Below are 14,273 nucleotides of genomic sequence, written 5' to 3'. Positions count from 1 at the left end.
ATTGATTTAGTGAGTCCTGACTTCGCTGTCTGTAGACGACAACCTCTTCATGCTTTGCTTCTCGTTATTACTTTTCTCTAAGCATTGTCTTCTGAAGGCCTTTAGCTCTTTATGCTCAATATTAAAGGGGCAAATATAATGAAGGATGTGTATTGTGTTTCAAACTGAAAATTATTAGTAGACTTTTTTTTTTAGAAAGCTGGTTTCATCATGGGATTTGTTTGAGAAAATGTTTGATCTTTCTGTCATTTGTTGACAAATTTTCTTCAGATAATCTTCTCTTGTGATACTGTACCTGCTAATACTCTATAAGTCAGTGATTTTCTTGCAGATTATGACTACCAGTATTGTGTAAGGTCATTAATGACAGATTGTTTTCATTCTGTATACTCACTTGAATTGCTAAGACTTTGCATAAAGTTTGATGTGGATGATAACACTCTACTCTGTTTTTTCTGTACAGATCGTAGTTTTGAGGATGACGACAGCATGGATGGAAGTCGCTCCTCTTCGGCCCAGGCTGCCTTCAAGGTTCCCAAAGTTCCCAAGAAGCCTGCAGAGTCATCTGCTGCACGCCGGCCCAGCGCTACTGGTAGCAAGCTAGGTACTACTTAACTTTATTTAAAATTACACACACACTGAATGCAGACGCACAGTTCATGTATCGCATCCAGCTCAGGAAGAAACACATTTCTTTTCTAAAACGGTAAGTTTATATCATTCATCCATGACTGGAAGTCTTGTGGCTCATGAAATGTATCATTACAATCAGTAAGCCTTACTTTTTAACTGAATACAGAATTACTAGGCTCCCTAGAAGTCCCTCTGACTGACAAATACCCATTGACCACCATAGTTTGACTCGATTGTAGCTTAATTTATCACATTTTGTTTTCTCTTTTTGCAACCTGAACAAGACTTAAGCTGTCCACTGACTTGTTGGCACAATGATTCTGTTCCTGACAGTTTAATCAGTTCATCCAATACATTTTAATCACATATTTTCAAAAGGGACTCCCAAACATTTCCCAGATAGAAATAACCTGCTTTTATTTGTGCATTCGTTGCAGTTTGAAATTGTGTTTTGATTTGTGATCCGGATGTGAAAGGAGCCCATCTAAGATCTCTCTGCTCTCTTGGTTTTTTTACTCAGTCCAAAATGTGTGTGAAACAATGTATGTCAGCCCTACTAGCCTTTACTGTCCTGAGATAAACAGTCCATTATAGGCCAGATTTTTATACAATGTGGATGCTGCGAGTAAAGGATCTTAAATGTTATACTGTATAATTGAGGTTCACAGTAAAGACTGTGTGCTGATAGAAAAAGCAAAAGACATGAGTAAGCACCTCAGTCCACAGTAACAGACTCCCTCTATGTGTCCTTAGAAATGTGATACACTTCCAACTGATATGCTTATTATCAGCCTCACAGCTGTAGTCGACTCAGGGCTTCAGAAGATGTTCCTTTTGAAACAGTTGATATCATCCTGTGCCTCCTCCTCCCCGTCAAGTTTCCCTCCTGTTGTAGCCGCTTGGTGTATTTCATTTGCTTCCTCTTTGCATGTATTGATTTTTTTCCCTCTATTGGTAGCAAACTGTGTTTCCACGAACAAGCAGTCGGTTCCTGCTGCCTGCTGATTTCTCTGTCAGCAATGTCACACAATGACACATACATGCACACATACACTCGTCGGTGTAAGTGTTCTACAAGCAAGCAGTCTACCTGAGTCCTAACGCAATTATCTGTTGGTTGGAAACACAAGCCTGTGATGTCTGGTCACTTGGTTCATCACGGTCGTATTGATTTGTGGAGTGGCTGTAAGAGGCTGAATAAAGGGCATGCTGGGTATTTCAAACACCCAGAGCTACACCTCTGAAACCTGTACCTTGTTAAGTTCAGTGTCTGAAAAGGAAAAGCCCAATCTTGACCTTTGCCAGTGATTTGTGATATTCACTAACTGGCTTTTACACAGAGGGTGTAGCTTTAGCAGCATGTTAGCAGAGCAGCAGCAGCTCTGGCAGCAGTGACAGGAGGTGGAAGACCTGCTCGGAGCCCAACACACCACTCACTGGTGTAAAACACGAGGCATTGCCACACTGTATAGATGAGTGGATTGATTAAAATAGGAAGGTTGTTTCCTTCAGACACACGTTTGATGGATGACTAAAAAACATGGCTTCAACACTTTCTGTACAGACACGCCTTAAGGCGAAAAAGTTGCAAACATTTCCTGTCAATTTGTTTTTCATAAGAATTTGATGTGAATTTATTGTCTTGAGTTTCTTATGCTATATGAGAATAGTTTTCAGGACGGCCCCATTGTCTGCGTTTGCATTTAGATGACAGTACGCCCACACACTCTGGCAACACCCTGACGCAACACTCAGACAGAATTCAATCGGCCAGTAACTGACAGGATTGAAAACTGTGACACAGAAAGGCTAAAGTTGTTTCTGGAAGTGTACCTTGGTGTGACTTCTCTTCAAGGCTAAGATATTATTGCTCTCTTTATGTCAGGCCTGGCCTTTATAACCAGACTGCCACCATGTTACTCCCTCAGTTACAGGGGAGTAGATTGTGCCTGCAGCAAACCAGCGGACTACATCGATGTTCCCCAGCTCTCTGAGGGCCATGTCGAGTTTTGACAAGACAAGTTTTTGTGGTTACAGCTTGATATGGAAACCAACCCCAAGAGGAGGAAAGGATTCATTTCTTCATCCTCTTTCCCTGTTTATACCCAGGCTCTCTTCCTCCATGTTTAAAGCTACTATTCAGCGTCTTCTGTCCAGCTAATCTTTCTGTGTTAAGATTGGTATCCTCTTGGGTTGCTTTCAGCTCCTCCTTGCAGGTCTCTTTCTCATCCCACTTCTTTCTGCTTCCCCAATAAGGAGTTGTAGGAGGTGTGGTACACAGAGCCCCCGAGAGAGTTATGATTGACATGCCCATTACTGCCAGGAAGTCTATTAGTAACACAGTCTGCTCCCACTGATTTACGTGTGTGTAGCATGTGTGTGGTCATAATTGGAAGTGTGCCTCTTTTTTTTTTTTTTTTGTGAGTCAAAACCAGCCAGCATAGAAGTCATTAACCCTTTCCACCCAATAGTCCCATCGGTAACTCACTGTTATAAGGGTGTTATTCATAAATATAATTTAGAATTAGAGTTAAGCGGAAGTTAACTGCCACTGATACTAGAGATCTGTTTTATTTTCAGATTATACCCAATATCCTTTATTCAGAGTCCAATGTTGTTTGTTTTGGCCTTACAGTTGTAAAGCCATGACTGTGAATCTGGGGAGGGTTTTTTTTTTCAGACAGAAATTCCCTAAGATTGCTTGCAGGCGATATTTTAAATGCACACACGCATAGATATGTTAATTATCTCTGCTTTCCCCCCGCCCCCACAGTGTCCAAGGACGGTAGCGGTGGAGTTGATGAAGATGATTTCATTAAAGCCTTTACAGATGTCCCTACTGTCCAGGTACAATATACATCCCTCATCCCATTCAATAACAATACTCAGGCTATCAAGGTCAGACTGTCTGAGACTTTCATCAATCCTTCACATATTTGCTCTGCTTACTCCTCTCTCTCTTCTGTTCTCCTTCACTGTGGTGGTGCAGATCTACTCAGCGAGGGATCTTGAGGACAACCTGAATAAGATCCGTGAGATCTGCTCCGACGACAAACACGACTGGGACCAGAGAGCCAGCGCTGTCAGTAGATTCCCCTTCAGCAGTTTTCTATAGTTCAGTTGTAACATTAACATATCCTATACTGACACAGCAGTAATATTTGTCCTTTGATTTGGTCATGGACGGTTCTTTTATGTCTTTTCTTTCCTTTTTTCTTTTTTTCTTAGATGAAGAAAGTCCGCTCATTGCTGGTGGCAGGCGCAACTAGCTATGACTGTTTCTACCAGCACCTTCGGCTACTAGATGGAGCCTTCAAACTGTCAGCTAAAGACCTGCGCTCACAAGTGGTCCGAGAGGCCTGTATCACTGTGGCGTAAGTGTTTGTTTCAGATACACTCCTCTCTGGAGGGACAAAATATACAAAAAAGATTTTCCCTGTTGTCCAGTGGTCATCAGCTGATTGGTTATATGGGTTGCAAACATGTTTTCTTCTCACTGATAGCGGAGGGTTGAATGGTCTGTGAATTTTTCTGTGCTATCTTTATGATACAATGTCACGGTTGGATCAAGGCGCATGTTGTGAACACAATATGACACAAAAGTGCACAATAAGTACAATGAGATAAACTCAACCTCTTCAATTCAGCCTTTTACACAGTTTTTATTGTGTTCTGCTCTATGTTTATGTTTGCTCTTTCTTCGTCGATGTCTCCTCACAGCCACCTCTCGTCAGTGTTGGGCAATAAATTTGACCACGGAGCAGAAGCCATCGTTCCTGTCCTCTTCAACCTCATCCCCAACTGTGCCAAAGTCATGGCCACCTCTGGTGTCTCCGCTATCCGCATCATAATACGGGTGAGTTTTACAAACACACATTAAAATAGTTTCAACAGTCAGTTCACAGCTGGATGCCGCACGTTGATACTTTTATGGCACCGACTGAATTACTTCGATACTAACTACTGTTGAAAAATGCCCCGTCAGGCGATACAAGATTTTGATCCATTGGCTACATCCACACTAATACATTTTCATTTGAGAATGCATAACTTTTGCCTGCCCTTGTCGATAAAATCAATTTCAACCGGGGTTAAATCTTATATTAGAACGCCCTATTTCCCTCTTTTCAAACACATTTTTGGTGACATACCTGCTAGTTAGCATCTCCCCCTAGCAAATAGGGTGTTTAGTAAACATCAGTAAATTGTAGCATTTAGCCATAACTTCCAGGTGAGTCATTTAGGGGACATCTGCTAATTATAGCTACAGTCCCCCTCTAAACTGCACGAAATCTAAATATTTGTACCACAATGTGGAATGAAATTTTCTTTCATATAATGTATTTTATAAAATTGGTATCTAAAAAAAGTACCATTCAGGAACCAATATCAAAGTCATAGCAATGGTACTCCTATCCAATATTTTTCAACAGTACCCAGTCCTGGGTGAGTTTAAATGCTGCTGCTTTGTTTGGAATGTGTCACTCAACGCAATCAACCATCCTCTCTGCAGCACACCCATGTCCCCCGGCTCATTCCTCTGATAACCAGTAACTGCACATGCAAGTCTGTGTCTGTAAGAAGGTGAGAATACCCTGATGTTAACCCTACGGTCATAAAAAGTATAGCTTGGTAATGAACAGGTCTCAAATAATTAACAGCTATAAGATCATGAAATTATTGTTATGATGCTGATAAGTAATGGAATTCTTTGTGACAATAAGAATAATAAAAGTGACGTGTTATCTCCAGGCGCTGTTATGATTTCTTGGACCTTCTGCTACAGGAATGGCAAACCCACTCTCTAGAAAGGTGAGGACTGATTTCCACATGGTTCAGTTTCGTGAATGACAAAACATAACTGGACAGGATTCACAGTACAGACGGATGATGACATGTATTTTAAACTTGTATGTTTACACTTGTGCACCTTACTGTCTCAGGCACACAGCAGTTCTGGTTGAGAGCATCAAAAAGGGAATTCGAGATGCCGACTCAGAGGCGAGAGTGGAGGCCCGCAAGTAAGACCCACAAACACGCACACGCGTGCATTTCAGAAAATTACATTTTGTGAAAGACAAGTAGTGTCAAATTCCTCACCACACTCTTCTTTATGAATCCATGGATTCCTGTTTTTTGCCTGCCTGTCTGCCTGCCTCCTTTCTCACCCATCTCTTCTCCTCTCCTCTGCTCTTTCTGTGTTCACTTCCGTCCCCCTTTTCTTCTCCCTTTCAGGGCCTACTGGGGTCTGAGGAACCACTTTCCAGCAGAAACTGACGCACTCTACAACTCCTTAGAGCCTTCGTACCAGAGGACACTTCAGTCCTGCCTGAAGAGCTCTGGCAGCGTGGCCTCACTTCCCCAGAGTGACCGCTCCTCATCTTCCTCTCAAGAGAGCCTCAAGTAATCAACACTAAGCACTGTTCCTCCATCATTCACTTTAGACTTCCAGGTCTAGTTTAAGACTACATTTTGAAATTGAGGTTATAAAAATGCTCTAGTTCACTTGTCGTTTCTCTCGGTAAATGAATCAATGTGGACTCCTCATTCATCTTTAGAAAGACACAATCTCCTGTAACTTTATTGACTAGTGTTTGCAGAATTTGAAAAAAAAAATCCTGGAAGGTTATTGAGAGCATTGTGTCCTCAGTCTGACTCCACTAGATGGATCGATTGCTTTATGTCTCACTGGCAAACATAAGACCTAAGCCAGCTGAAATTAGAGCACTCGGGAAGGAGGAAGATGTGCTTTCCTGCTCCAATACATCTTCTTATTGACATGCTCTCGGTGAAAACTGTTTCATTGCGGAAGCACAAAATCTTAAGTCTGTGGCTGAGGCTCAGAAGAAGCATCAAGCTGACAAAAATACACAATGCGGTGAAGATATTATTATGGTACATGCAATTTTCAACTCTTTATTTATCTAAAATACAGGAATATGCCCGTCACATGCTGAGTTATAAAAATAGTTAATAGATTAAATGCTGAATTGTCATTGTGGAGGCACCTTGTGACATCTTTTCCACCAACATAAAGCTACCTCTGCTTCTGGGCTGGTGCTTTTAAGAAGCGTTTTGCTTTTCTACAGGCTAGAAAGCCACGTCGTTATGTCACTGTTTACGTCTGTCTGTCTCCGCTTTCCCAGCAATGCTAGCACAACAATAAGAGCAAAGTGCATCGCATCTCTCTAAGTGTTGCTCTTGGCTCAGTACAAGGAGAAAGGTTGCCTTCTCCACTTTTTACAGCTCTTTAAAAAAAAAAAAAAAAAAAAAAAAAAGTAGTCACAAAGCTTTTGTTGGTCTTGTTTGGTTACAATAATCCTGCCCCCTGCCATTAACATAAGTTGTTTTGGTTCTAGACCAGCCGTGTGTTGAAGCTGCTCTGAAACCAGTTTTCCTGGCGATACTTTTTCGGTAGAAACGCAAAGAACTGGTTCGACACGAAGCGCCAGCTTTGAACAGGCCCTCAAACAGTACGAGGAGGTCTCCACAAACAGATACCGTAAACAACATATAATTGTCTATTTTTGGATCTATAGTCTTTTTATTCAGAAGTGTGTTTTTGTTCACATCTGAAGTGGGTTTACTTTTCCTTTTGGAGTGCCCCTTTCACAATGCAAATAGAAAGCAGGGCAATTCCGTTTCATACATCACTGAAAATGTTGTATGTACTTATGTTGTTACTGTCTGTTGTTTTGTTTGCTGACCTACTTTTCTCCTCATTTCATCAGTCGGCCTCTGTCTTCGAAATGGTCGGCAGCTCCAGGGCGAGGTGAGAGGAGCACACCCACCCGCACACACAAACACGCTCACACAGAGCGGACGATACCAACGCAAGCTTTTTACAACACATCATGCACACTCGCTCCTGTGAGGACACACACACACACACACAAACACACACCCCTACACACTGAAGCAAACATCAGCTTTTACAGAACCATTTTCCATCCTTTTCATTCACATCTGCTCGTGTTCAGCCCTGAACAGTCACATCCTCTTATGTTTTTATGTTATTACACACATGTACGCATACACATGCGTATATGTGCCCGGCTGTTTGTGTTCTCCTGTATGGTGTTGATATTGTGTATGTGTAGTACGGTGCCTGCATGTGATTGTGACGTATATATCCCATCACCTCCCATCCCTTCTCCAACACACTCCTCCTGTCCTATCAGTCCCTGCGGGTTCAAAGGGTGGGGTGTCGTCGGCCTCCCTGCAGCGTTCCCGTAGCGACGTGGATGTAAACGCAGCAGCGGTTGCTAAGCACCGGCACATCGGACAAGCCAGGGGAGCGGGCCGTCTGCCCCCTGGCTCCTACTCCTCACTGGGTAAGGGCCCTGACAGTCAAGTTAGACGACTAATCAGACATCAAGTCAGCATGTGATCACCAGGGAATCAGGCAGCGATGAAGACTCCATCCAAGGAGGCAGATCAGTGCAGAGGTAGTGCTTCTAAAGTTTCAGACAGATAGAAGTAAGAAGTCAGTCCTCCTTTATAAACACCTCTACAAAGCAGTCTGTAACGATGGACGCACACACTCGCACACCTCAGCACTTGTACTGGCCTTTCTCCTCTTCGGCTGCCTGCTCGTTCGCCTCTGACTGTGGTTTGGTGCGGATATTCTCTGTGCATGCTCCGTAGAGGAATATCGTTCTCCGTCCTAGTTTGTCTCTATGTTATAATGTTGATCCCGACATCTGCATGATTCTCTGTTAAACAGATATGTCACTAATGCACACTGTGCTCCTTTCTTCTCGTTTGTCCTCTATCTGACTTTTCTCTTCTTTGTCACACACTTGTTTTCTTCTTTCATACTTTTGTTTTTGTCTTCTTGGCACTTTATGTTTACCATCCTACTTCCCTTTAATTTGCTGTAAATCATTTTCCTTTCTTGGGTTCCTTTTCCTTTTGTTTCTATAATTTCTGTACATTTTCCTGTTGTGTTTCTGTCATTCCTTTCCTTCTCCTTCACCCTCTCTATTTCACTTTGCTACTAAAGATGATGCCTCTGATAAAAAGGATGGTAAGATCATCTCTCTCGGCTTCTTCTCTTTTCTTTTCCCTTTTCCTTAAGTCATTCCAGTCCATGTTAACTCAGGTGTGACAGTGTGTGGCCATAGTGCTGCCTGCTGTCAGCCTTACATTCAACCCTCATTTGTATTACAGTACCTCTCATTGCATCACAAATCAAATATTAACACATTTAATATCATCTTCTGCTTCACTACAGTTTAATCTTATTTTTTTATATGAATGTTCTAACCATTTACACCGGCATTAAACTTTCAGTTACTCAGGGTTTTTTTTTAGGATACTCAGGATGTGTTGATATTATACACAGGTTAGATGTATACAGAAGGTTAGATGTGATATTTACAACATGCTCCTTCTTTGTCTGTCTGTAGGGACCAGGTCAGACAATGGTAAGATTGTGACTAGGTGGATGTTTGTGTGCGTAGTTTAGGGATGTTCTAGTTGGAAAAATGTTCATTTGAGCTTTTAATTTTAGCAGTTTGTCCTCACAGATCCAACATTATGTGTTTGATCGTTTCTTAGCTGTGCTTATGATCAAGTATTTTAATTGAGGAATCACATGAACGATGCATATGCTGTAGCGAATGCTGGTTATAAAGTTAGTTGCATTTTGAGTCGAAACTAATAGATTAGTGGAAGATTAATTAATCAGTAAAATTATTTCACCTGCAATTAATCAAGAAAATAATCTGCATTTTAATTGATGTTGAAATAACTGTTCAGTGACTCATTTTCTGTGTTTAAAAATGACACACTTATCTTGGTACACTAACAAATTGTGCTTTTACATGTTGGGACTCTTACTTGTGGTGCTTGCACTTCGACAGTGTTGTCTCAAACCGCTCACCGCCGTTCTGCATTCACCAGAATCTTTTTACCCAGAAATTAACGTGTTTTTGTGCCCTCTGTTGCACATAATAATGCACATAAATAAACACACGGATGGCTTCTATCCAACAGCAGCATAGTGATACTTAGTGAAAAATAAGCACTTTTGTGAGGTGCTCTGTAACAGCTGCAGCTTCCTCAGACACCGCAATTTGAAAATATCTTTCCTCTACGTTGTCAAGATGGCGACTGTTGAGGGTGGAAAGTGTCCATCATTTCACGCTCAATTTTTGGACCGTTTTAAGTACATCAGTGTTAGCACATACCTACGCCATTTGGAACACAGTCATTTACTCTCAAATGCTGCCAATGGCTTCTAGTTTTTTTTTTGAAATACCTAGAAATGACTGGTTTTCTCATAACCAGAGTCAGATTTTAAAACGGGTTTCTAATCCACTGAAGCATCCCTGGTGTATTTATGTGTGTTTGCACCTGGCTGAGTGTGAAGTTCAGGATCTCAGCAGCTTCTGGCATTAGTGGCTTCTCATTAGTTGTAGCACTTCTTAGTTTCTTGGCTTCAATCCGCTGCAAGCGGATAGCGAGTAGATGTGTTAGCTCAGGAAATACCGCTGAGTTGTTGTGTTTTTACGGTTGTCCCTCCACCTGCACACAGGCCGTGTACGCACCAAGCAGCCTTTGTCTACTGCCAGCAGCATGTCCAGCCAGGTGGACTCTCGAGGACGCAGCCGCACCAAGATGGTCTCACAGTCACAACGTACGTACCTCCTCTCTCCAACCGAACACAGAGCATGATGTAAACCCAGCTGTGAGTGAAACCTTCAGCGTGTCAGGTCCACTTAACAACATTAGATACACAAGCACGCAAGCAACAGAAGTGTGTGTGTGTGTGTGTGTGTGTGTGTGTGTGTGTGTGCGTGTGTGCGTGTGTGCGTGCGTGTGTGTGTGTGTGTGTGTGAGAGCTTGTTTGAGAGGTTGTGGAGTTTCTTCACTTGTTGCCATCGTGGTGACTATAAGCTCCATGTAAATGTCTTTGTGCCTTCAGGTTCCGACGAATCCGATTGCACACCAGGTATTCTGTTTGTGTGTCAGAGTCCGAGTGTGCTCGTCTTTCTGTGTACCACAGTGGGAATGGTGACCCACCTGCTATTGCTCTCATTCTGATCAAGGTGTTTTATGTAAAGAGGAGTGAGTGTGTGTTTCTCTGCATGCAATGTCTCATCACTGAGAATGGTGTGGTGTACAGTTTATTTTCTCTGCTCACCCTGGCTCTGGCAAACATTCAGGTTAATAAAGGTCCCATATTTTACACTTTTATTGACAGGTTTCTTTAGGTCTTGCAGCTAGCTAGGTCCACAATGGATTGTTTCCTTGGAAGTAAAAGGTTGGACAGTGGATCGTGCTTAAGACAGACATATGACATGAATGCAAGTTTGTGACATCACAAATTTACAGAAGTCCAAACGGCCCAGTTGCTTAAAATAGACTATGTGCATTTCTTTGTGGACTGAGCAGTATTTATGTGGCAGCCAGACCTGCTTTAGAATCAAAAAAGCAATCAGAATGATACAATATGGGACCTTTAAAGATACTTCAACACAGAAGAAGCGTCACGCAAGCCAGAGCGAGTTACATTGCACCACATGAAGCAGATGTGTGTGAACCTGCTCTCCAAGACTACTTGCTGCTAATATGCTGTGTTTGTGGCTGGCTTGGAGACCAGTTGAAAAGTGGACAGTGATTGTGTCACAACCCAGTGCGCCAATCAAATCTGGACGAACAAATGCTAGTTCTATGATCAAGAGTTCAAAGCTCAAATCGCAGTTTAACGGATCAACAGAAAGAGAGGAAATGTGGATACAAAGATTTCCGTGTGTGTGTGCGAGATAGAAAGTGTTTGTTTAGATATTTTATCAGCATATTTACTTTGAAGCATTTTTTTTTCCTCATTGTGAAACAGGCTTTGGTTTGTACGTATGCCAGTTGTCCCAGCCATGCACTGCTTCTCCCAGTCTTTCATCTGCAGCTGGTTCAGTGTGTGCGTTTGTTTTAACTACCTTTCAGTTCTCGTTTCCTCTTTAATTAATGGATTCATTTCGACAAAGTGCTTCATCTTTGCCTACATTCTTGGTATGGACCACGAGGATGCGCTTCCATCGTGCTCTGTTTTCTAACTCCCATGCTGCTATTTTGCGTTAACCCATAATTCATCTGGTTTAATCTGCTGTTCCTTCCCCCTCACCTCTGCTTTCCCCCTCCTCCCAACCAATGGGCTTAATGGCTCAGGATCTCAGTCTGCTACCCCTGTTGGTGGTAAGATTACAACGCTACTTCTTTTTACCCCGCTCTCTTTAGCTTTACTGCCTTTCTTCTGTTGCCCAAACCTCCCTCTTTCACGTGCACGCAGAAGTGTCACTTAAAGCTGCTCCCACTGTGGCTAAGGCATGCTGGGATCTGTAGTCACAGACTTTTAACATACATGGCTGTTCTATGATCATGCTAAATACACTGCTTCGGGAGCCTCATGTTTCTGCTTGCATTTAGTCGAAAGATTGAGAAATACATTTTTATTTAAAATTTTCCTCTGAAAAGGACGTTTACATCCCAATCAAATTATTCTGACCATTTTGTAGTCTTTTTGGTGTAATAACCACTTTTACATAGTTCACTGTCTTATCAACAGGTCTAAAGCTTTGTGTATGTGTAAATATAATGAGACGAGGGAAGAAAAGGGCAACAAAAGTGTCTCAAGGTCAAACAAGGGAAAGTTGATCCAAGTGCTCTTTACCTGATAAGATTTATGAATTGTCAGCAACTGTATATCTTTACATTCATATATGTATGTAAGTTCTTTAGCTTTGTGTCTGGCAAGTAGACATAGTGTGACCAGTCTTGACACTCAAGACTGTGTGAGTGTGTGTGTGTGTGTATGTGGACTTAGGTGAGTTTTTTTGTTTGTCTGTCACTGAGAGAGAGTCTGGTCCATCTTCAAATGTTGAGCACTGGAGCTTGTTTCCCAAACGTCTGTTCATACACTGAATATCCAGCTCTGCAGAGCAGCCTCTCTTCAACTGCTTGTCCTCAGGTTAATAGTCACGTAGAGTGATTGTAGAGTGAGACACACTGTAGGCATAGCACTTGGAGACAGGATACCATGGGGAAGAGAAACTGAGGCCGTTTTCCAAGTTTATGTTTTAATTTTGGTCAAAAATCTCTTATTATTATTATTCCACTGTATCTTCAGAAAGACAGGAGTGCTGCTTCTACATTTGCCATCTTGCTGTCAAAATTGTTGCTTCATTTGCTTTGTTATTGCAATTATATGAAGGGTTATTTTTAACAGGTTACTTAAAATGTAAACTCACTGTGGGTTGTAGCTCTCGTAGCCCCGTGGATCCTCTTTCCAATGCCATCAAACACTGTAATGTTTGCCGTTAAATTCAGTCTCTATTTTTAATATACCTGTACTTTACCAAAATGTGCTTGGAAACTCGTGCCACTAAGTGAACGGCAGGAGAAGCTGCCTTTGTCGTTTGTATGAATCCAAAACTAGTCACCGTTATATTTTTTTTTTTATTTACATTTTTTAAAGGATGGTCACATTAGAGGGGGAGTGGTTATGTGTCTCCACAGCTTGTTAAATGTCCCCCGCTGTATCAGTAAGACTGACTTTACTTTCTCTCTTTGTGTTTTGTCCTCTTCTGTCCCTCTGCATCTCTCTGAAGCCGGCAGTCGGAGCGGCTCCCCGGGTCGCGTGCTAACGAGTACGGCCCTGAGCACCATGAGCTCAGGGGCCCACAGGGTGCTGGCTGGAAGCACCGGGGACGGACACAGACGCAGCCGCATCCCCCGCAGCCAGGGTTGCTCCAGAGACTCGTCCCCGACCCGCCTGTCTGTTGGTGAGCACATGAACACCATTTTCAACCAACAAAAGTCTCTCTTTGTTTATGTATCTGCTTGCTCAATACCTGTTGTCCATAAACTCAGATGACCAAATAGTTCTTTGCCTCTGACGCACTGAGACCCTGTAAGCTTCGATCTCAAATCCACCTTTTCTTCCTCTGGCCCGCTCCCCGTCCTCCTTCCTCTCTGCTCCTTCTGTCCTCTAGCTCCTTCAAGCATTAGTTCCATCTACAACGGAGCAAGCAGAGGAGGTAAGCCCTTGACCTCGACCAGACCACCATGCTGTCCATCTCTCCCTCTAAAATCGACCCATTATCATCCTCACTCTCCCTCTTCATCCTTAAATCATCCCTCTGTTCCTCATTCTCTATCTCCATCCATCACTACAAATCTCTCAATCTCTCCCGCCATTGAACTCCCTCCATCAAACTGTCGCTGGCTGCCTCAGCTTCTTAGGGCCCATCTTTCTAACTGGCCTCTGACTTCATGGCTGTTGTTGTGGTGATGGGGGCCCATGATCAGCAGAGGTCCACGCGTTACCAACGTACCTTTTCCCGCTCTTTACTAACCTGTTGTCAGTGGCCGGAAAACAAGCCTTCTCGCAGGATCAGTAAAGCTTCATCGCTACTTTGTAGTCCTTTGGTAGGCCGTGATTAACCCTGATTGGCTGCGTAGACGCTGAAGCTGATGAACAGAGCAGTGAACAGCGAAGTTGATTGCAGTGCTACTGGATGAAACGCAGCTCCTCCCCTCACCCACCCCCTTGATCGCTGAATCCACCTCTGATCACTTCCTTTTCTATTCTGTATGTATGTGCATGTCTGTGGGTGCGTGTATGTGTGTGTATTTAC

The 14,273-nt window shown here is 42.7% G+C and overlaps 1 protein-coding gene across 35 annotated transcripts in view; it reads left to right on the top strand.

Annotated features, from left to right (window-relative positions):
* Positions 1-14,273, top strand: part of clasp2 (cytoplasmic linker associated protein 2) — a 57,075-nt gene that overhangs the window by 27,170 nt on the left and 15,632 nt on the right. For 9 of the 35 annotated variants that reach the window (XM_069176871.1, XM_069176868.1, XM_069176865.1 and 6 more), the window contains 18 exons: positions 464-604; positions 3,407-3,480; positions 3,623-3,715; positions 3,862-4,007; positions 4,354-4,489; positions 5,147-5,217; positions 5,386-5,445; positions 5,577-5,654; positions 5,869-6,036; positions 7,365-7,405; positions 7,815-7,967; positions 8,639-8,662; positions 9,045-9,062; positions 10,175-10,276; positions 10,565-10,591; positions 11,806-11,832; positions 13,224-13,418; positions 13,629-13,673. In XM_069176871.1, coding sequence (XP_069032972.1) covers positions 464-604; positions 3,407-3,480; positions 3,623-3,715; positions 3,862-4,007; positions 4,354-4,489; positions 5,147-5,217; positions 5,386-5,445; positions 5,577-5,654; positions 5,869-6,036; positions 7,365-7,405; positions 7,815-7,967; positions 8,639-8,662; positions 9,045-9,062; positions 10,175-10,276; positions 10,565-10,591; positions 11,806-11,832; positions 13,224-13,418; positions 13,629-13,673 — 1,599 coding nt within the window. The remainder of the gene's footprint in view (positions 1-463; positions 605-3,406; positions 3,481-3,622; positions 3,716-3,861; positions 4,008-4,353; positions 4,490-5,146; positions 5,218-5,385; positions 5,446-5,576; positions 5,655-5,868; positions 6,037-7,364; positions 7,406-7,814; positions 7,968-8,638; positions 8,663-9,044; positions 9,063-10,174; positions 10,277-10,564; positions 10,592-11,805; positions 11,833-13,223; positions 13,419-13,628; positions 13,674-14,273) is intronic. The other 26 variants (XM_069176886.1, XM_069176885.1, XM_069176883.1 and 23 more) reach the window with 15 other exon arrangements.

The sequence above is a fragment of the Embiotoca jacksoni genome, unplaced genomic scaffold (assembly GCF_022577435.1).
Source record: "Embiotoca jacksoni isolate LCO1_2020_lvr unplaced genomic scaffold, fEmbJac1.0.p SCAF_7, whole genome shotgun sequence".
Lineage (NCBI taxonomy): Eukaryota > Metazoa > Chordata > Actinopteri > Embiotocidae > Embiotoca > Embiotoca jacksoni.
The sequence above is the reverse complement of the archived record's forward strand: the minus strand, read 5'-3'. Positions and strand labels throughout refer to the sequence as shown.